We start from the raw sequence: 23,488 nt of genomic DNA, 5'->3' as shown, positions 1-23,488 counted from the left end.
CTGTTATCTCACATGTCCAGCAGCCCCCAGTGCTCTTTACTGACACTTACCGCTTCCTCCTCGTCTTTGACCACATACTGAGCCACTTTGAAGGAGCTGAGATACTCGTTCATGCTCTGGATCTCGGTGTCATCTGTGGCGTCCTGGTTACGATCCAGCAGCCGGTCGATAGCTTTGTCATCGTAGTGAATCACGCTGCTGTCCTCTTCTTTATTCTCTCCTTAACAGACAAACACAAGCAGTTTCACTGTCAGTACTTTAGGTGAGAAAATGTATTGGTATAAAGTAAAGTAGTTTGTAACTCCAGCCACACCTTCTCCATCGTCTTTGAAGAGCTCCTCTGTACCAAATTTGAGAATGTCATCAAGCTCCTGTTTGGACATCGAACCGGTCTTTGAGCCCAATCCAGGACGCACAACTAAGTGAGTCAACATCATCTTCTTCTTGGCCACCTTGAGATTAAATATAGACCAATCAGTTTAGATTCAAAAGACAGTGTTGGCAAAAAAAACCAAAAAACAATTGTGTCAGAAAAATTGTAGTGTACCTGAGTAATTCGCTCTTCTACAGAGGCTTTGGTTACAAAGCGGTAGATCATAACTTTCTTGTTTTGACCAATCCTGTGAGCTCTGCTAAAGGCCTACAAGAGAAAACACCAACCACCAGTGTGGATAAATTTACCAAGTCAGATATTATTATATAGGGATGCACGATATTGGAATTCTGCCGATATTCGATATGCCGATATTTTCCAACTCATTTTGGCCGATATCGATGCCGATACCGATATATTTCCTTTTGTTTGGAAACAACACCAAGTCTCTCCTGTGCAGAAATTATAAGCAAAATATTATTAATTTTGGTTAGTTTTTAACAAGAACTTATTTATTAGAATTAAATAAAAAATAATAAAGGTTTTTTAACAGTATATTGAAGCTTTGAAAATAAATATAAATCAACTATATCAATCGCTGCATTTTTTCCCCCAGAAAGATGCAGTGTTAACCCTAATATTTTACTTTAAGATTTAACATTTGTAGATGGTCTAAAACAAAAGAGTTGTAAAAATTCTGAAAATCTTTTAGAGCTCATGATTTGTTTAAAAAATAAAACGTTACACATTAATGAATAAATCAGTATATATAAAATTATTTAATTTACAAGTGTCATGTTTGTGATTTTTTTTTTTTCATGTAAGCTATAGCTTCTGACCATTAAATCAAAACATACTTATTTTATTACATCAATTACTGCTTTATTTAATCAGAAACACAGTCTAAATGTTATTTGTGTAGGCTATTTTACTTTTAATTTAATTAGAAGTAGGCCAACAGCGCCCCTACTATTAAAACTACTTACCGAACGGGCATTAGGACCTGGGGGAGGCTGTCACTGCTGCCCCTGCTTGTGCTATAACTGTTTACTCTATCCCACACCGAACGCGTCATTCTGTACATGCTTTCACACATTAAATGCAGCGATCCAAAACAGTCAATCTATTCATCATTCAGACAAAACTTTGCTTCAAGAATGAGCCACATTGCTGACGTGATCTAATCACTAGCACACCCTGAGCACATGCGAGTTAACCCCTTCCCCTTATCGGCAAGACATATCGGCATAATTTTGCATATCAGGCCGATGCCGATATTTACATTTAAAGTCATTATCGGCTGATTTCGATATCAGTCCGATAATATCGTGCATCCCTATTATTATACAATTTTTTGCTGATGCCTGATCTCACCTGAATGTCATTGTGAGGGTTCCAGTCAGAGTCGTAGATGACGACGGTGTCTGCGGTTGCCAGATTGATTCCCAGACCACCGGCTCTGGTCGACAGCAGGAAAGCAAACTGGGGAGCACCAGGGGCTAGAGCAGGAAAAATCCCATTCATTATGACACTTAGAAATGGAGTTTATACAAAGCAAGGGAGAACAAAATATACAAGCCACATCAGTTACATAGCATAGTTCTGGTCTCACCATTAAAGCGGTCAATGGCTTCCTGTCTCATGCCTCCTGTGATGCCTCCATCAATGCGCTCATATTTGTAGCCCTCGTGCTCCAGAAAGTCTTCAAGCAGGTCCAACATTTTGGTCATCTAGAGAAGAGGGACAAAACATCTCAAACTCCTGCTGTGCATTAGAAAAAGGCATTTTTGTCATTAAAAACAAAAAATACAGTAAAAACAATAACGTGAAATATTACTACAATTTAAAATAACTGTTTTCTATTAAATACATTTCAAAATGTAATTTATTCCTGTGATGCAAAGCTGAATTTTCAGCCAGTCTTCAGTGTCAAATAATCCTTCATAAATCATTCTAATATGGTGTTAAAAAAACATTTCTTATTATCACCGTTTTTAAAAAAAGTTCTGCTGCTTCATATTTTCGCAGAAACACTTTTTTCCAGGATTGGGGGATTTTGGGGGGCAAAAAAGGTTTTGCCTCAGAGATAAATTAATCGTAAGCATGCATGTAAATGCTCGTTTACCTGAGAGAAGATGAGCACTCTGTGTCCGTCGTCCTTGAGTTTCCGCAGCATCTTCTGCAGTAGCAGCAGTTTGCCAGAAGATTTAGTCAAGGCGCTGCCTTCGTACATCCCATTGGGCATCGTGGCAGCTTCCTGTTTCACACAGCCAATCAGACGACATCTCAATCTTTTTGATTTCATCAATATGCAATTTACTCAAACATCACATAATATGACACGTTATTGGTCTGTTATTAAAGGCACAGAAAAAGAGGACCGTACCATAGCAGCAACGGGGAAGAGATAGGGATGATTACAGCACTTCTTGAGGTCCATAACGACGTTCAGCAGAGAAACCTGGTTTCCTCCACTCCGAGTGTTCAGAGCCTCAAAATTGCGGGTCAAGATGAACTTGTAATATTTCCTGGATTCACAGATGAATGATTTAGAAATACTGGCTCCTGTAACCTACTTCTTAGTCCATTCCTCATCATATACTCACTTCTGCATGGGGCTGAGCTCGACTCGGACGATGAGCTCCGTTTTGGAAGGCATGTGCTTGAACACGTCAGCTTTGAGTCTCCTGAGCATGTGTGGTCCCAGCATGTCATGAAGCTTTTTGATTTGGTCCTCCTTGGCAATGTCAGCAAACTCCTCCAAGAAACCTTCAAGATTACTGCAGAATGAGAGAGCAAGAGTGTCATTTATGTCTACAGATACCCAGGGGGCCACCAGATGGTGCTAAAGGGTTCCATTTGAGATGTTTTTCAGGAACAGGATTTTTTTCTTTCATAAAACTATATGCAGATTTTAAAGTATTCATTTATGCTTCCTTACAACTTAAAAATATTCATAAATAGTTGAATAGTGCACGCTTCTATGAATGGAGTTTTCTATTGCTTTTTGCAATAGAAAAAGCAATAGAAAACTCCATTGTTTTCTATTGCAATGGAGTTGTTTTTCCTCACTGGTTGTATAGCAATTTATGTAAAGCAGCTTTGAAACATTTGTGAAGCTCTATACAAACAAATTTACATAAAAAAGATTTCTATTACATTATTTGCAAAAATTATTTGTAAAAAAAAAATATATAAATATTTTATTTTTTTAAATACTACTAATAATAAAAATAAATATTAAAAGATTCATTTAACTCATTTTATTTCAGTAATTTTATATAGGTATTTTGAAGTCATGTTACAAAAAATAAATAAATAAATAAATAAATAAATAAATAAATAAATAAATATATATATATATATATATATATATATATATATATGAAAGTTATATAAAATTAACTTAGTTATATGAAAATACGAAAGTTAAAATAAATTATTTTAGTTAACTAAATTATATATAATTATACGTGTAATTATAATTGCTATTTATATATTTATACATTTGTTAGTATTTAATTTCTTTATTTTTATGTAATACCATCACATAATATTAAACAGTATTTCAAGACTGCATGATCTTTAGATTTAAAATGAATCAGAAACACACCTGAATCTCTCTGGTGTGAGGAAGTTGAGCAGATGGAAAAGTTCTTCTAAGTTGTTCTGTAGTGGAGTTCCAGTCAATAACAACTTATGCTGCAGTGGGTAGTTGTTCAGCACCCTGAAAAACTACACAAAACACCACAGCAAAGCATTACAACCTCAAACCACCACAAAAATCTACCAATCAGTAATTTTAACTACATTGCTGAATAATCTATGCTGGTCTCACCTTTGACTGATTATTCTTCAGTCTGTGGGCCTCGTCAACTACCAAACAAGCCCAGTCAATGGAGCCCAGAACAGCCGTGTCAATAGTGATCAACTCATAGGAGGTTAACAGCACATGGAACTTCACGGAGGCTTCTTTCTGCACGACCATGAAGAAACAATCACTCAAAAATATATAACAATCATATATATATATATATACACAAAAGACTTACATTTCTTCAATGGAAAGAGTACTTTTCCAACTCACTTACCTTCATCTTTGAGGGTTTCTTGCCACCGCGGATGGCGTTGTTCTCAAAGGAGAACTCGTTTTCTCTGATGACAGCCCTGCTGTCTTTGTCTCCAACATATGTGACGACGTACATGCCCGGGGCCCACATTTCAAACTCTCGCTCCCAGTTAATGATGGTGGACAGGGGGGCACTCACCAGGAATGGACCCTTCGAATGACCCTGGAGAACGAAGACGCCAGCATTTTAAAACTGAAAAAAGACGATATTCTATACAAAGACATACATACTATAACATGACATTCAGTGGTTTGGCAACATTAAATTTTAACATGACATTTCTACACTTACAATACATAACATACTATTTGGCAAGAGCATTGTCTAAAAACAAACTACCATTTAAAACTTTGGTAAAGGTAAGATTATTTCATTTCATTTTTGTAAAGAAAGCAAGGATGCATTAAACTGACCAAAAGGGTCAGTACTGTTACAATAAATGCTGTTCTTTTGAGCTTTTTAAATCAAAGAATCCTGAACAAAATTGTAATGGTTTTTCACAAAAATATTGAACTGTTTTCAACACTTAGCATAAGAATTTGTTTGGAGCACCAAATATTAGCTATTTCTGAAGGATCATGTGACACTGAAGACTGAAATAAGTAAACCTTAGTAAAAAATAAATAAATAAAAACCTATTTTAATTATTTGTTCAATTCATCACATCATAAGCCAATAATGTCTTTCTAGTAGAGATGCACCGATTGCAATTTTCTTGGCCGATTCCAATTTCTTGGAAGTGTGACCTGCCAATACCGATTTTTGCCGATTCCAATTTTCTAAGAACTATAGTGTGACAATGACAGCATATACAAACAAAAATATGCGCAAATTTCCAATTTTTTAAACATAAAAGAAATTATTAAACATTACAATTCCCCCAATCTGGACTAAGTTACAGATTTTCTCTCACTTAAACAACTCTCAAAATAAAGTGCTCTGTGACTGGAAAGAGGAAGAAATAGTTAACTTAAAATGAGTTGCTGTATGTAACAAAACAGATGGCATTTCCCACTAAGTTTATAAATGGTAATTTTCCCCCCTAACCTTATTAAATGTCATCTTTCACATCAAATTCTTACTTTGTTTCAATTAATTCAGTTAGCATAATGATAAACTGTAGAGTTGTTACCATTCAAATGAAATTAGTATTAACAAACTCTATCTTTTCACTGCTGAGGAAACAGAACTGCATCTGAAGACAAGTTGCGTTTTGTGAACATGTTAAGTGGGCTACGCATGCGCTGATTTGTGACTGCGTGTTTTGAGTTTGAGCTCCATCAAGTTGATTCTTTATCGTCTATTTTCTATCTTAAAAACTATTTTATACACTATCATTTTCGTTTCTATAACGTGTGAATATATCCCCTATAGCATTCTAAAACAAAACCAATCAGAGCGCCTTGTTATCACTAGTTTTATTTTGATTTCTCGAGTCTGCTATTAGCTTATAGCCCGTTAGCATCGGCAGCGTGGCTGCTGCTAATCTCGCTTACACTGCTAATACTCTATTCACACACATTACCATTGTTTCACTGTTACTTGCTTAAATGGCGGATGTGTGTCTACCTTTGAGTGCAGGTGAGGACACGTTCGAGCTGCATTCGGTGCAGCTGGAGCTGGAGGCCATGGAGAAGCAGATCCATGACCTGGTGGAGAAGCAGGCCCAGCTGAGAGAGCGGAGAGCCACGCTGGAAACATCCCAGGCTGATGCTCACAAGTCCGGGGTAAGTATACAGCATGCTGCTAATACTCCCACCACCTCTACTCCGTGTGTTTCTCTGCACAGACCCTGTGCACCCAGGACGCGATCTTCCCAGATGTCCTTCACTCCGGCGCCGGGACGCTACGGACCCTGGGTGCACCAGCAGTGGAAGACGCGAGCCAGGCCCCGGGCGATGACCTCTCCCCCTCCGCCGCCTCCAGTCTTCGAGATCTTCGGAACCGCTTCGCTCCCCTCTGCGAGACGGAACGCGACACTGTGATCGTCGGAGACTCCATCATCCGGCACGTCCGTAGTACGTCAGCTGAAGGTAAAGTGCACTCACTGTTTCCCCGGTGCTCGTGTTCTCGATGTTTCTGCGCAGATACCCGCGATCCTGAAGGGTGACGAGAGCATCGGTGCTGTTGTGCTGCATGTGGGGGTTAGCAACACCAAGCTGCGGCAGACGGAGAGACACTAAAGAGGGGGTTCAGGAGCCTGATCGAGACGGTACGCAGCACATCGCCCGCGGCGACGATCATCGTGTCAGGACTGCTTCCCACGTATCGACGAGGACACGAAAGGTTCAGTAGACTTTTTGCTTTAAACGAATGGTTATTGTCATGTTGTAAAGAACAGAAACTGCTCTTTGTTAATAATTGGAATCTTTTCTGGGAGCGTCCTAGGCTTTTCCGTGCTGATAGTCTGCACCCCAGCAGAGTCGGAGCGGAACTACATCTCCAGGACGCTATGCTCCATATGACTAGTAAGCCAATTCTCAAATAACTGCTATGACGACTTCTGTTCTACCCACTTAAAAGATAGAAGTACTTGCGTTGTCCAATCTATACAGACTGTGTCTGTTCCCCGAATAGCGAGGTCAAAATATTAATTTAATGCAGGGTCCAGAAAAAATCTGATCGTGATTAAACCAGAAAAACGCAAAATAAATGAAAAACTATTTTTAAAGCTTGGGCTCCTAAACATTAGATCACTCGCACCCAAAGCAGTTATTGTAAATGAAATGATCACAGATAATAATTTTGATGTACTCTGCCTGACTGAAACCTGGCTTAAACCAAATGAAGTCTAAATGAGTCTACTCCACCAAGCTACTGTTATAAACATGAGCCCCGTCAGACTGGACGTGGCGGCGGTGTTGCAACAATATATAGTGATATTCTCAATGTTCCTCAGAAAACAGGATACAGGAGGTTTAACTCATTCGAACTACTTCTGCTCAATGTTACACTGTTAGATATGCAAAAGAAATCTCTCCTATCTCTTGCTCTAGCTACTGTGTATAGACCGCCAGGACCATATACAGATTTCCTAAAAGAATTTGTAGATTTCCTCTCAAATCTATTGGTTAACGTTGATAAAGTGCTAATTGTCGGAGATTTTAACATTCACGTTGATAATACAAATGATGCGTTAGGACTTGCGTTTACTGACCTAATAAACTCTTTTGGAGTCAAGCAAAACGTCACCGGGCCCACTCATCGTTTTAATCATACACTAGATTTAATTATATCGCATAGACTTGATCTTACCGATATAGATATCGTACCTCAAAGTGATGATGTTACTGATCATTTCCTTGTATCGTGCATGCTGCGTATTACTGATATTAATTATATGGCTCCGCGTTATCGTCTGGGCAGAACTATTGTTCCAGCCATCAAAGACAGATTCACAAATAACCTGCCTGATTTATCTCAACTGCTCTGTGTACCCATAAATACACATGAACTAGACAAAATGACTAGCAACATGGGCACTATCTTCTCTAATAAATTAGAAGCTGTTGCCCCCCTCAAATTGAAAAAGGTCAGAGAAAAACGTACTGCGCCATGGTACAACAGTTATACCCATTCTCTCAAGAAAGAAACTCGTAATCTTGAGAGCAAATGGAGAAAAACTAACTTGGAAGTTTTTAGAATTGCGTGGAAAAACAGTATGTCCAGCTATAGACAGGCTCTAAAAGCTGCCAGGGCAGAGCATATCCGCAAACTCATAGATAATAACCAAAACAATCCAAGGTTCTTATTTAGCACAGTGGCTAGATTAACAAATAAACACATGCCACCCGATCTAAATATTCCCTCACAGTTTAATAGTAATGACTTTATGAATTTCTTTACTGATAAAATAGATAACATCAGAAATACAATATCAAATGTAGATTCTACTGCGTCTAGTATTTCAGCTTCATTCATCGCACCCAAAAGAAAAACTGCAGTGCTTTACAACTATAGGACAGGAAGAGCTAAATAAACTTATCAGTGCATCTAAACCAACAACATGTTTATTAGATCCTGTACCCACTAAACTACTGAAAGAGTTGTTACCTGTAGCAGAAGAACCGCTTCTCAATATTATTAACTCATCGTTATCTTTAGGTCACATTCCAAAACCATTCAAGCTGGCGGTTATTAAGCCTCTTATTAAGAAACCACAACTAGATTCTAATGAACTGGCAAATTACAGACCCATTTCAAATCTTCCGTTTGTGTCTAAAATTTTTGAAAAAGTTGTGTCTGCTCAATTGTGCTCCTTCTTGCAAAAAAAGATCTCTCTGAAGAATTTCAGTCAGGTTTCAGGCCTCACCATAGTACAGAAACTGCACTTGTTAAACTTACAAATGACTTGCTTCTTGCTTCAGACCAAGGCGGCATCTCATTGCTAGTATTACTTGATTTTAGTACTGCGTTTGACACTGTAGACCATGACATACTCATAGATCGATTACAAAACTATATTGGTATTCAAGGGCAGGCTTTAAGATGGTTTAGATCCTACCTGTCCGATCGCTACCACTTTGTTCATTTAAATGGGGAGTCATCTCAAATATCACCAGTAAAGTATGGAGTACCACAAGGATCTGTCCTAGGTCCTCTGCTATTTTCAATATACATGTTGCTTCTTGGTAATATTATTAGAAAATACGGGATTAGTTTTCATTGTTATGCTGATGATACTCAACTATATATCTCAACAAGACCAGATGAAACTTCTAAACTAAGATAATAGATTGTGTAAAAAAAGTAAAACATTGGATGACCAATAATTTCCTCCTATTAAATTCAGATAAGACAGTACACAAAATCTCTTGGATTACAATTTGCAACTAGAAGGATGTACTGTTACGTCCTCTAAATTAAAAAATCTGGGTGTTATATTAGACAGCAACTTGTCCTTTGAAAATCATATTTCCCATGTTACAAAAACAGCATTCTTCCATCTTAGAAACATTGCCAAGCTTCGAAATATGCTACCTGTTTCTGATGCAGAAAAGCTTGTTCATGCATTCATGACCTCTAGACTGGACTATTGTAATGCACTGCTAGGTGGTTGTCCTGCATCTTCAATAAAAAAAAAAAAAAATCTACAGATAGTCCAAAATGCAGCAGCTAGAGTTCTTACCAGGTCAAGAAAATATGATCATATTACCCCAATTTTACAGTCTCTGCACTGGCTACCTATTCAGTTCCGTATCATTTACAAAATATTATTACTTGCCTATAAGGCCCTAAATGGTTTAGCTCCTGCGTACCTAACTCGTCTTCTACCACGCTACAATCAACCCGCTCCCTAAGGTCGCAAAACTCTGGACTTTTGGTAGTACCTAAGATAGCAAAGCCCACTAAAGGAGGTAGAGCTTTTTCACATTTGGCTCCCAAACTCTGGAATAGCCTTCCTGATAACATTCAGGGTTCAGACACACTCTATCGGTTTAAATTTACTGTAGATTAAAGACACATCTCTTTAGCCAAGCATTCACATAATGCATCTTATAATCTCTGCAGTTGTATCTGATCAAATGTACATTATTACTATTCTTTAGCTTGGGTTGAACAAATAATTTTTGCTTAGATGGAACAGCAGCTACGCTAATTATGTCTCTATTTGTTTCTCTGCTTCTGCCACGGGATGTTAGTAACTAGGAATTACAGAAGCTTCAGTCTGGATCCAACCCTTAAATGATCTGAGATGACCGAACACCTGAGAAAAGATAATGCCAACCCCTCAGAGGATCTCAGAGGATGCCAATGCTCAGACAACATACAGAATTACCAAATTTTGCCATAAGTTTAATATATTAAGGTTCTGCAATATACAAGTATATTGTGGAAACTTAATTTCCTGTAGAGCTGCTTTGCAATGATTTGTATCGTAAAAAGCGCTATACAAATAAACTTGAACTTGAAGTGGCATTAGATGCATTTACACAGACAATTTGGTGAGGCTGAAGTGCCATAAATGCATTTACACTGCAAAATTTCAAATGCATAAATAATTTTATAAGATTAATGTTTTACATATTTTTTTTTAAAACAAAAATAAAATGTTGAAAAATGCAATGATACTTTTAAATGACTAAACCACCAGTAGGTGGCGGCAAGTGTCCATTTTTATGCGCAAGTCATTTATTCATTCATTCAACCGATTCATTCAAACGGGCTGATTCATTCAGAAACAAGGCAAGTGACCGTCCTTATGAATGGGCCACTGAATTATTGACTCGCTCGTTCAAAAACGTGGATTCCTTTAGTAACAAAACACGGCTGTGTGTTGCTCGGACACACACAACAGTTTCTGCTGTGGCTTTGATCGGAACTATTTTCGTCAGCGAAATTGAGAAAACAGTCAATATATAATGTCTAAAATCTAAATCACTTCCTATTGTATAAAATCAGTGTCACATTGCAATCTTGTTGATATCGATATTCGGGGAAACATCATGGGCGTATAATGTTGCTTGTCTAAATCATATATTGAAAATATATATTTTTTTTTTTCTACCGCAGTATGCATCTATAAATTTCTGTGAGTTACTTTGTGTGTGCTGTCTCTCTCACACGCTCACTCAGGCTATGCAAGCCTCACCTGGCACGACAAATACATTATCAGTCGCCGTTTACACAAGGCAATTAAAATGAGAATAATTCTGACGCGAAATGACGTGTTTAAACGCGACTGTGAGTGTGTGCGTGGCTGTGATGTCATTGCCTGCGCCGCTAGCAATAAAAGGATCGGCTCGGAATCGGCAAGACGTGAGACTAACTGGTCGGTCACCGATCCGGGCCGGTCATGTGAAAAATCGGCCGATACCAATCACTAGCCGGTCAATCGGTGCATCTCTACTTTCTAGATTCTCATACCAAATATAAGCATAAAAGCACACACCTCTTTATACAGTGAATAGAGGAAAACAGCAGTCTGCACGGTCTTTCCCAGACCCATCTCGTCTGCCAGGATGGTGTCAGTTCCCTGAGCCCAGGAGAAGCGGAGCCAGTTGAGCCCCTCCAGCTGGTACGGATGCAGCGTCCCGCCCGTAGCATCCAGATACTCTGGCTGACGGTCAAATTTAATAGTGGGCTACAGGAGGATAAGAAATAGGTTTTAGCCATCGATGAGCAAGTGAATGGGGCAGCTGGGTCAAAAAGGTGCTGTAAGTAGTGTGTAGGACCAAAACAAAGCTCACTTACATCCACCACAGGGTTCTCTGGAGGTCGGTCCAGTTTCCGCAGCTTTCCTTTGAGCTTCAACTTCTTTCCTGGTTTACCTTCATCACCCATCATCAACTCCCTTTAAAAGGAAAAAAAAGATTAATCTGATGAGCGTGTGGATCAGTATGTGTGTTTTCTTGCATTTTCAGGGTCTATAAAGATTTCACATTTTGTAATCAAGTTTAATAATTAATTACATTTATATAGCGCTTTTCTGCTTTTCTAAGCACTCAAAGCGCTCTACATTGTGAGGGGTGGTGTCTCCTCATCCACCACCAGTGTGCAGCATCCACCTGGATGATGCGACGGCAGCCATAGTGCGCCAGAACGCCCACCACACACCAGCTTACTGGTGGAGAGGAGACAGAGTGATGAAGCCAATCAGTGTAAGGGGATGATTAGGAGGCCATGATGGTCAGAGACCAATGGGGAAATTTAGGAAAAGTTTAGGGTAATGAATAATTAAAAGAGAAGTTTTTCCATTTTCTTTTGTATAACTTTCACAGCCTTTAAAAATTCTTGCATGCCAAACAGTAACAAACTATTTGTCATAAATTTTTTTGCATTCGAAAGCTGAAATAAAAAACTAGTATTAGACAAAAACACTTTCTAATTTTTATCAAGTTTTAGCTGAAGCATTAAAACTACTAACTGGAAATATTTTTTAAATCTTAAAAAAAAAAAAAAAACTAAAATTTAACTCATAACTAAGATCAAATAAAACAAACAAACAGTAATAATTTAATTACGTAAGCACAAAATTAAGGAAACTGTAATAAACTATAAATATTCATATCAACTTTAATAGCATAAAAATAAACAAATCAAAATAGTAATAAAGAAAATTCTAAAAATGAAAACTGAAATGTAGGGCTGGGCACACAAAAAAAAAAAATTCAGTTAATTGTTTTTTTTTAATGATGTCGATTCAATATCGATTGTCAAAAGCCGCGAATTGATCTTTTCCGGTATTTATTTCAGCACACATTTAAAACAAGATCTGATTAATGTGATTATCATTCTCCACTAGATGTCACCTTTATTTAGCTTGCGTGATGTTACAACAGAAAGCCTCTCATTCATGCAGTGCTTATCATGGCGGAGATACTGTTGAAGAGAACCAAGAACAAAGCCATACGCGTGATTCGTAATGCTCAGGTGAAATGCTATAGTAATACTATAAATCTGTGGAAGCATTTGAAATCATGCATAAGGTGCCATGATTTCCGCAATGGATAAACACACTGTTTTGTTTATTACACACATACTAAAGCGTGGACGACGCTCGCAGTGTTTTCATCTTCTGCCGTCTCACTATATGATGATATTAACACACGAATATCATCTCCAGCTGCTTTGAGAGTCATTTCATTAGCATTTTACCATTTAATTTGAGAAAACTACCGTCATATCACATGATACACAGCAGCTGCAAGTTCCTCACGGCAAGCCATCAAAATAAAATTTAGTTTAACGTTAATAAACTATGTCAGAATATAAGACTCAATGCTACTACTACTAATAAATATCGATACATCTTTATTTTTAAAGAAATAATCCCATTTGTTTTGTTTTCTTTTTCATTTTAACAGTAAACCTCTGTTGTGCAGCACTTTGTTTGCCAAAAAATAAAAGGGTTTAATTTTCATTCGATTAGGATAAATTAAATTAATGTTTTATGCCTTCATCCGATTACCAGAAAAATTAAGAAGAACATTTTATAGGGCCCTATTATTGTTTAAGAAAGGAACCTATACAAAAATAGAATAGGTTTAAAATACAGGCCTGTGGTTCTTAATTTCTTTTTATTAATTCACCATTTGTAAACTGATGTTTACTCTTCATTTTTTTAGAAATATCAATAGCTTTTGTATTAAAACTATATTCACTAAATGTAATTAAAAAAAAAACAAGAATCTCAATCGCAATCGAAAGCTTGCGAATCGAAAATCGAATCGGGACATCTGAATCGATACCCAGCCCTACTGAACGTAGGTTTTCAAAATGCAAATGTTTTGATTTATATATCCACTATTTTGGAAGTTAAATACTCTTGCAAATGCTGTTTTGCATCTTTCAGAACATTTAATTCTCTCCTCTGTCCCCCTCCTCCACCTCCCACCACGTTGATAACCGCTGATGACTTTGCCTCTTTTTTCACAGACAAAACTAGAACAATCAGTAACCAGTTCTCAACTCCACAGGACCTCCAATCAACCACATCCACTGCTCTAACTCCCATCTTCTCCTTCTGTCCCCTCACCGAGGTAGAAGTATCCAAACTTCTCCTCTCCAGCCATCCTACAACATGTCCTCTCGACCCAATCCCCTCACACTTTCTCCAAACAATCTCTCCCACACTCTTACCGGCACTCACACACATTATCAACACATCTCTCCTCACAGGCATCTTCCCCACAGCATTCAAGCAGGCTCGGGTAACCCCACTGATCAAAAAACCTACATTAAACACTTCTCTTTTAGATAACTACAGACCTGTCTCTCTCCTTCCATTCATAGGGAAAACACTCAAACGAGTTGTCTTCTACCAGTTCTCGCGGTTTCTTTCACAGTACAACAAACTGGATGCTAAACAGTCAGGTTTCAGGAGTGGCCATTCAACAGAGACTGCGCTACTCTCAGTCATTGAAACCCTGCGAATTGCAAAGGCCGATTCCAAATCATCAGTCCTCATTCTGCTGGATCTTTCTGCTGCTTTTGACACTGTCAATCATCAGATTCTCCTGTCTACACTCTCTTCACTGGGCATCACTGGGATTCCACTTCGCTGGTTTGAATCCTATCTCACCGGTAGATCTTTCAGGGTGGCCTGGGGAGGTATCCAAACCACATCAACTGGTCACTGGAGTTCCTCAGGGATCGGCTCTTGGACCCCTCCCCTTCTCCACATACACTACATCGCTGGGTCCCATCATACATGCACATGGCTTCTCCTATCACTGCTACGCCAATGACACACAGCTCTATCTCTCTTTTCAACCAGATGACCCAACGGTAGCTGCACGGATCTCAGGCTGCCTGGCGGACATCTCGGCATGGATGAAAGAACATCACCTACAGCTCAACCTGGCAAAGACGGAACTCCTTGTCTTCCCTGCCACTCCGACTCTACAGCATGACTTCACGATTCAGTTAGGCTCATCAATGATTACCCCCATCAACTTTGGTCAGAAATCTTGGTGTAATCTTTGATGACCAGCTGACCATCAAAGAGCACATTGCAAAGACTGCTCGATCCTGCAGGTTTGCACTACACAACATCAGAAAGATCAGGCCCTTTCTGACAAAGCATGCTGCACAACTTCTTGTCCAGGCCCTTGTCGTTTCTAGACTGGACTACTGCAATGCTCTTCTGGCTGGTCTGCCATCAAACACAATCAAACCTCTACAAATGATTCAGAATGCAGCGGCACGACTGATCTTCAACGAGCCCAAAAGAGCGCATGTTACACCTCTCTTCATCGCCTTGCACTGGCTACCAGTGGCAGCTCGCATCAAGTTCAAGATACTGATGCTTGCATACAGAACTACCACAGGCTCAGCACCCTCCTACTTCCACTCACTATTACGAACCTACATCCCCTCCAGAAGTCTGAGATCTGCTAGTGAGCGACGCTTTGTGGTACAATCACAGAGAGGCTCAAAATCACTCTCCAGAACATTCTCGTTCACCATTCCTGGCTGGTGGAATAATCTTCCCACCCCTATCCGGAATGCCGGATACCTGTCAATCTTCAAGCAACAACTGAAAACTCATCTCTTTCGGCAGTACTTGACTTCATCCTAAACTCAAAAAAAAAAAAAAAAAAAAAAAAAAAACTTTCCCTCTATCTTTCTCTCCCTCCCTTACTAGCTTGTACTTATTTGAACAATGACTGAGACTTGGCGTTACGAGCACTTCCTCTGTCTGATTGCCTCTTCAAGATGAATCGCTTTTTGTATTCCCCAATTGTAAGTCGCTTTGGATAAAAGCGTCTGCCAAATGACTAAATGCAAATGTAAAAATGTAAATGCATCTTTAACAGTAGTGTCCGTGCACATTTATACCGGTGGTTCCAGTACTGCAGTTTGTAGGCGTCAAACTCTGGTATATCCATATCCTCTGCCTCCCAGGTGGCCTGATCATATGTTAAATCCCTCCACTTGATGAGGTAGTGACAGTTATTCTTCTTATCCACACTGAAAAGAATAAAACACAAGAGGTATGACGTGAGCAAAGCCATGAAACTGATCCAAAGCGATTCAAAGCTCTTGAAGCTCAACTCACCTATGGTTCAGGATACGGTGAATTATCATCCACTCCATCTTGATGCCAAAGCGGTAGTACTTCTCCTCCATCTTAGCATAAGTGGGATCTTTTTTCTTCCTCTTGTCGCTCTTCTCCTCTCCATCGCCGCCGAAGTCTATGGGTGGGGGTTCGTCCATGTCGTTCTTGCGCTGGTAGTTTCTGAACATCACCTGACAGTGCATCTCCAGCTAGAGAGAGTGAGAGAAGGTGCGGGCTAAGATTAGGACAAAGCAAACTAACAGAGAGTGAATTCAGCCTGAATCTGGATTCAAAATGGCATTTTAAGACCAAAATAAGAACCAGAGCAGGTACCTGAAGCTCAGAAACCCAGGAGCAGTGCCAGTAGGACATATTTTGCCATTTAACGAAGAACTCCCTCTCAGGGCGACCAGCCAACGGTTTGGGGTCAGGAGCACCAACTGGGAGGTCACTGGGCCGCGGCACAGGGGTCGAGGGAGGAGGTTCACTCCAGCGCCAGGTCAGAATCTTCTGCACCTTACCTTTCATAGTAGGACACTGGAGGGAAAAAGGAGGTACAAATTATTTCACAATACAGGGAAGTTTCAATGTGGAAAGACTCAAGCCTGTATTTCTTGTATACATAATTAAAAACAAAAAGTAATGGTTAATTAAATATATACCTAATTAAGTCTTAATATATAAAAAAATGGATTGAAAAGAATAATACCCATACATCACTAATACCAATACTCATATTTCTTAAGCATATTTATTAAAATCATCAAAGCTAGGTTATTATAAAGCTGCATCTGCTGTAGACATTGTCACTGATTATGGGTTCTATTATTTTGTCGCATCACACCGCTCGCATCCAGTGTAGACATGGTGAGAGCCACGCAGATGAATGTGAACACTCAATTCCGTTCATCTCCGCGTCCATTTGTGTCTGAAATGACACGTATGTGCGAAACTGTCAAAATTAAAGTCTCTGCAGGTATCCTTGTAAACACGGTTGCTTATGGCTTAGGTGAAGGTAAACTATTGAGAAAGTAAATGGATAGTATTGGTTCACAGCAGTTTAATATTCCTGAGGCTTTCTGTGTCATGAATGTTAATCAAACAACAAAACACAGAAATGTCACTTTTGTAGCTTTACAGATTTATTAGATTTAATTTATACAATGAAGACTATGCAGTGTTATTTTACATTTGATTATTCAATTTCTGTTCCTTAATACTGTTAGACTTACCTGAAGAATATAAAGCACTGTTTATTTCATTTTTATAATTTTTCTATTATACTATGTTTGTAATTTGCTTATTTTCTATGCCGATTTATTCACCTATAAAATCACCCCAATCATTGATAATTTTTTTTCCAAATAGAGTTGTTCAGGTCATCTGGTGATTTTTTTTTTCCATATAAAATCGCAGAATAAAATTATATCGCAATGTGAGTTTTTTCCAATATCGTGCAGCCCTAATTTGCATTACAGTATCTTTACGAAGTAGGCTATTTTTACATGCCATTTATGTCCCAAATATTTTTTCATCATAATTTTTTTAAACATAGTAATTATATTTACTAAGCAGGTATATTATTTAAAATACATAAGTATTAATTATATTTATATATTGATGTTATTTACTTTTACGTTATATTATAATTCAAAAGTAGGCTATTTGTACACTATGTGAGTCCCAATTACATTTACACTTAAAGGGGTCATATGACGTTGCTAAAAAGAACAATATTTTGTGTATTCGGTGTAATGCAATGTGTTTGCGGTTTCAAGTTCAAAAAACACATTTTCCACATACTGTATATTATTGTTGCTCCTCTATGCCCCACCTTTCTGAAATGCGTTGATTTTTTACAAAGCTCATTGTTCTGAGAAGTGCTGTTCAGCAGCTGGCTAACAAATTGCTTTGTGGCTGGTTTCACCAATGATGAACTACACCTTGTCATTTAAATAACCTGAAATTAGGCTACTGTGGATTATTAAGGCTAAATATTTTATTATTATTATTATTATTGTTAAATCTTTTTCTTTTATTGAAAGTGTGTTATGTTAGTTGCATGTGCGGAACGCTTGTCAGAGAAGATAAAGATACTTTTTTTTTTAAGCACAATTCACAACACTGGTAATTCATAAAAAAAAAAAATCTCTGAATGCACCGCATGAAATATTGATTCAGTCTTCTGACGTTTTACTATCATGTCAGTTGATTTTGAGGGAGAGGAAAGACAGTTAGGGCTTGTTTACACGTGGTCACTTTATGCGTTTTGTCGGTTTGGAAATCCATCTGATGTGTTACTTTTGGCCACATAAAAAACGGATATAAATCCGAACTTGAATTAGGCCACGTCAAATAAATCAACAGTGCGCTGCATTTTATTCATCATCAGCCAATTACAAGATCCAACATCGCAACATGAGAGAGCGGCAACAGCAGTGGAAAGATAAGTTAGGCTACTTTACTTTTAGTTTCATTTGCGGCCGTTTGCGTGTTGGCTTGCTGGCTGTATCTGTGGTCATGAGTGTAGCATTAATGCTGTCATATCTGACTAGAACATATCATATAGCTTATAACATGCTCTCACACGTTTGTTTTTTAACATTTTGGGAGGAGTAAAAATGTACATAGCCTATTTCAACAAGCAGATGCATTTACACTTGTCCAGTTTCGTCTGGAAAGCGTCTCAGACATAAGTGGTTTGAGCGATCTGATAGCTGTCCATGCAGAGAAAACGCATGAAGTGACCAGGTGTAAACAGGCCCAGAAAGAGTGCATGGGTAAGGGCTCTCTGCTCTCTCTCCCTCAGTTAACATGCGCGCTATCACAAGCGCAGCAGTCATTTTCAATCACTCATAAAAATCACATGAACCGATCAAATACGGCTTTGGCGGGACAAAAATTTATTTGGCAGCCGCCAAAAATTTTTCAATGCAGGAAATGCATGTGACCCCTGACCTTTAAACCCATTTACAATTTGTAACATGGTTGACTCACAGTGCAGCGAGGGCAGATCCATTCTCCGTTGGGAATCTCGGGCAGCGGTGGGTTAAGGCAGTGGATGTGGTATGACGAGGGGCAGGAGTCACAGCACAGCAGCTCTCCGCCGTCCTTACACACCCTGCAGAACTCCATGTGATGGTCGTCCTCCTCCGCCTCACCTCCCGCCTCGTTATCCTCCTCGCCGTCTGACGCGTCCTCACGAGCCTCCCACTGGATGCCCATCTTCTCCTAAAAGAGAAAACGATGCTGAGCACAGTGGCACATCAGGGATTGACATACAACTTTTTGGACAAAACTAAACATTTTATGGAAGCAGCTGCCAGAGTTTTAGATTGAGCTCATGTCAGGGCTCCAGACAAAAAAAATCGAGTAAGGAGCCATTGGCTCCTATAAAAGAAAAACTTAGGCGCTAAATAATTTTTTTTAGGTGCCACAGAATAAAAGTGGTTTATTTTATTATTATCATTTTATTTCCCCCCCCTATTTTAACATTTCAATCATTTTGTCATGTGTTTATGTCTTATCTTTTCTAGGCTTTATCAGCATTTTAATCCATCTTGTAGATGATCAGGTCGACCGGGGGACTAAGGTTCACTTAAAGTGTGAATTAAATGTCTTTTACAACTTGAAATATACAGTCACAAAGAATTGTTCGTTACACAGAATCTGTACCAATATCATGGACCATAAGCATCACTTGGCAGATGAGTGCAGTGCATCCTATAAATGTTGTCACGTCTTTCACACATTCAGTCTGTTTTTCTTCATTAGTAAAATGCAATTTTATAGGAGGAGTTCAATCATGTACAACAGAATAAGTAAAAATATTAATATGCAACAGCGCATAAATATATCAAAACGCTCCTCTTTATAGTTATTTTTCTAGCTGACTGATGAGTTTATGGACACGGAGTGGTTATTCTGAGGTAAATGTATTACAATGCAATGTTTACAAGCTTTATAAATTTCCTCAGTTTGAAACAATGAGCTTTTACATAAAACATTTCAGTAAGTTGTACTATAGGCTTTCTTATTGCCTACCTTTTGATCATGTTCATTTCATACTATAGTAGTAAATCGAAATATATAATGGGTTCACTTGCTGCTTTAACTGAGGTGCTAAAGAGATCGCGCCTGAGCATTAAGTGCCATACTCTCCGCTCGCGCGATCCGGACGCATACACGGGCCGTGTGGACGCGGGGTACTGGTGTTTATATTACCGAAAGTGTGCGCTTGTGGTCCGCATTAAAGAGCACCCAAACCGCATCATTTGAATTTCGTAGCATTTTAAAGCTGATACTTTGTTTATTAAAAAGTAAGACAGCACAAAGCTTTTTGCGATTACTGGATGGCAAGTGCGCTTCAAATAACAGGAAGTCCATGCATTAACAGAACACAGCATATAGACTAAGATCTCGATAAGAAGAAGCCATATTAGTAATGATTATAAATGAGAATTGTTGACGATATTGCCAGTACCCACAGAGCTGACAGCTTTACCTGTTGAAGTTTGTTCAAGTTGTGCATGAAATAGACACGGCTTTTCTGCACTTGCACTTTGGGGCTGTTTACACCTGGTCACTTCATGCATTTTTCCCTGATCGGATAGCTATCTGATCCTGAAAAGACCAGGTGTAAATGCCGTCCGAAACGCATTCGAGACGGATATAAATCCAATCGCTCGAACCACTTCAGGAGGCGGTCTGGGCGAAACCGGACAAGTGTAAATGCATCTGGTTGTTGAAACCACATATGGTAATTTTACTCCTCCCATAATATTAAAATAATAGACGTGTGAGAGCGTTTTATAGGCTATATGGCATGTTATAGTCAGATATGACAGCGCAATGCAACAAGCATCACCGCGGATGAGTAGCGGAGTATTTCTTCAGCAAGCGACGCGCAAACTGAATGAACCTGAAAGTAAGTCGCAGACGCTCAACACACAATCTTCTTCATTAAAAGTAGCGAGACTAGCCTATCTTTCCAGTGCTGATGCCGCGCGCTCTCTTGTTGCGGTCTCTGATATTGAAATTAGCTGCTAATTAATAAAATTATCCATTGCTTTCATTGACGTGAACTCCGTTATATTTGCATATGAAGCGGGAATTGAAGAACGGATTTATATCCGTTTTGTGAAGACACATTTATGTGGCCAAGTGTAAATGGGGAAACGTTTTAACAAATCATATAGATATCCGATCAGAGAAAATGCATGAAGTGACCAGGTGTAAACAGGCCCTTTCAGGTCTCTCTCACTGCGTTCAGCAGACTGTGTTCGGCAGAGACGAGGGCATCGTCTTATGTTTAATACGTGAACATAACAAAAGATGTGAGCGCAAAACAATCGGGAAAAAAGTCCTTTCATGCAAATTATATATAGTCGCCAGTGGCGACCTCAGCAAAAACTTCACTCGCAAATTAATACTTTTGGTCGCAAATGCGACCATTTTAGTCGCAGTTTGTAGCCCTGTCATGTGGAGATTCAGAGTTGTTTCACTCACACAGTGTGGGCAGCTCCAGGTGCCCTCCGGTGCTTTCTCCATATCAGGGTCCAAGCAGACCATGTGATAAGCTCGTGGACAGGTGTCACAGAGAATGATCTCTCCTCCCTGCTGACAGACCTCACAGTAATCCTGATGATCCGTCTCATATCCATCACCATCATCATCACCTAGCAGAGAAAGAGAGGCTACATCAACGACCCTGTGATTTCTGTGATGTTTCTTTGGACAGAAATGAGGAATCCAGTCATAAAAATTGAATTAACAGTATAACACAATGTCATACCACTTCAAGAAATTGTAAGAGAAATAAATATTACTTTTGTACAGTTCCTTCTTAAGGTAATAAAATACTTTTTTTTTTTTTTTTAGGAATAACATCTTTTTCTTCCATGTTTAGTTTTAACAGTAAACATCTGGCATTCAGCACTGTTTGGGAAAAAATAAAATGAAATTTTAAATAGGAAAAAAGTCAGAAAAAAAGTCATTTAATTGTTAATGTTTTAAGCCTTTATTGGATTCCTACTGTTTATCACAATAAATTTATATTCAATCAGAAATAATGGAAAACTAATACAGGCACAGCACAATTTCAGAAAAAAAAAAAAAAAAAAAACATTACGGGGACATTTCTTGTGAAAAAAAATAAATAAACGATTAACCCTTTGGGGTCGGCTTTATCGCAGTTTTTTTTTTAAGATAAGTGCAAAAGACACTAAAAATACTCTGTTGATTTTGGTCACACAAATAAGTGTTATACATCAATCGAAACTGTTAAGTGTCTACTTTTTTTTGAGTACACTCACGATTACAACAAAACTTTGTGGTTTTGGGGAAAAAAGAAAACAAACAGGATGCGCTCTCTGTCTTCTCCGTCTCCGCGATCTGTTTATAGTAACGCGTCTCTAAAATGAAGTGTAACTCAGCAAACACTCAACACAGAAACATGTGTCTGCTTTCAAATGAAGTACGTGTTATCGAAAACAAATGTTATGTGATAAAGTAATCCGTATGAAACTGACACGATGTTCAGTCTGTCCAGTCTAACTCATTATTTCTAATGTGATCCCGCCCCCTCGTGTTCACATGTAAATAACCAAATCAGTTCTCTCATGAACGCAACAAAAAACAGAAAATCTTTGGTCTCTTCAGTTGCTCTCTGAAGGGGTTATGATGCAGACAAGGCATTTCCTTGGCCTGATTAAGCTTATGAGTTATTCACAAGCACGGATAGAGAGAGAACACAAGATCCTTACCTTTTTTCGTCGTCTTTTTGGCCTTCTTTTTAGTGCTGCTGCGACTACTGCGGCTATTTGATCCATTCGAAACGGACACACTGTTCATACTGCCATCATCAAAGTCACTGTCCACGTCAACATCGTCCTCTTCACTCTGAGAGAGAGAGAATTTGACATGAAAAGGAGATTGAAGCTAATACACTGTGAGCCTGATAAATGACCAGAAAATTACTTGGACGTCATTAGCAAGATGCTATGTTTAAAATTAGAGCAGAGCAAAGAAAACAACATTGTTCATGGAAAAAGGTTAAAGGATAAGTACAAAGGCAAGCTGAAAAAAAATAAAATAAAAGTAGAACGGAGGTTCTTACAGATGAGCGTTTCCTCTTGCTGTTGAAGCCTCCGAGTTTGATCTTCAGAGGAGCAACCTTTTTGGTCTTCACCTTCTTCTCTTGAGGTTTGGGAGCGGGTTTGGACTTTCTGCGTGCATTGGGACCTGAAATATGCAGGAATTAGCATTTCTTTCAATGCAGCACGCAAACAATTAGTGGATAAGAACTCCTACATCACAAACCCTGTTAGCACGTAAAATCAGCTATAAAAGTATCTTGTTTATTGGATTTCTGAAGGATCATGTGACACTGAAGACTGGAGTAATGATGCTGAAATGTAAAAAATTTTAAAAATTACAGAATTATTTTTTTTTTTTAAACATTCAAATAGAATACAGCCATTT

General features: G+C 38.7%; 1 protein-coding gene across 1 annotated transcript in view; it reads right to left on the bottom strand.

Annotated features, from left to right (window-relative positions):
* Positions 1-23,488, bottom strand: part of LOC306847340 (chromodomain-helicase-DNA-binding protein 4-like) — a 45,563-nt gene that overhangs the window by 14,224 nt on the left and 7,851 nt on the right. Inside the window, exons 7-26 of the mRNA XM_079381239.1 lie at positions 23,124-23,248; positions 22,771-22,906; positions 21,515-21,684; positions 19,004-19,237; positions 16,340-16,543; positions 16,007-16,215; positions 15,787-15,918; positions 11,698-11,797; positions 11,396-11,587; positions 4,465-4,665; positions 4,212-4,349; positions 3,987-4,108; positions 2,980-3,153; positions 2,760-2,901; positions 2,499-2,630; positions 1,986-2,103; positions 1,748-1,872; positions 548-640; positions 314-452; positions 51-220 (exon numbers count right to left, since the gene is read on the bottom strand). Of these exons, the coding sequence (XP_079237365.1) occupies positions 51-220; positions 314-452; positions 548-640; positions 1,748-1,872; positions 1,986-2,103; positions 2,499-2,630; positions 2,760-2,901; positions 2,980-3,153; positions 3,987-4,108; positions 4,212-4,349; positions 4,465-4,665; positions 11,396-11,587; positions 11,698-11,797; positions 15,787-15,918; positions 16,007-16,215; positions 16,340-16,543; positions 19,004-19,237; positions 21,515-21,684; positions 22,771-22,906; positions 23,124-23,248 (3,056 nt within the window). The remainder of the gene's footprint in view (positions 1-50; positions 221-313; positions 453-547; positions 641-1,747; positions 1,873-1,985; positions 2,104-2,498; positions 2,631-2,759; positions 2,902-2,979; positions 3,154-3,986; positions 4,109-4,211; positions 4,350-4,464; positions 4,666-11,395; positions 11,588-11,697; positions 11,798-15,786; positions 15,919-16,006; positions 16,216-16,339; positions 16,544-19,003; positions 19,238-21,514; positions 21,685-22,770; positions 22,907-23,123; positions 23,249-23,488) is intronic.

Source organism: Barbus barbus (genome assembly GCF_936440315.1).
Source record: "Barbus barbus genome assembly, chromosome: 27".
Lineage (NCBI taxonomy): Eukaryota > Metazoa > Chordata > Actinopteri > Cypriniformes > Cyprinidae > Barbus > Barbus barbus.
Note: the sequence above shows the minus strand (reverse complement) of the source record. Positions and strands in the feature narration are given on the sequence as shown.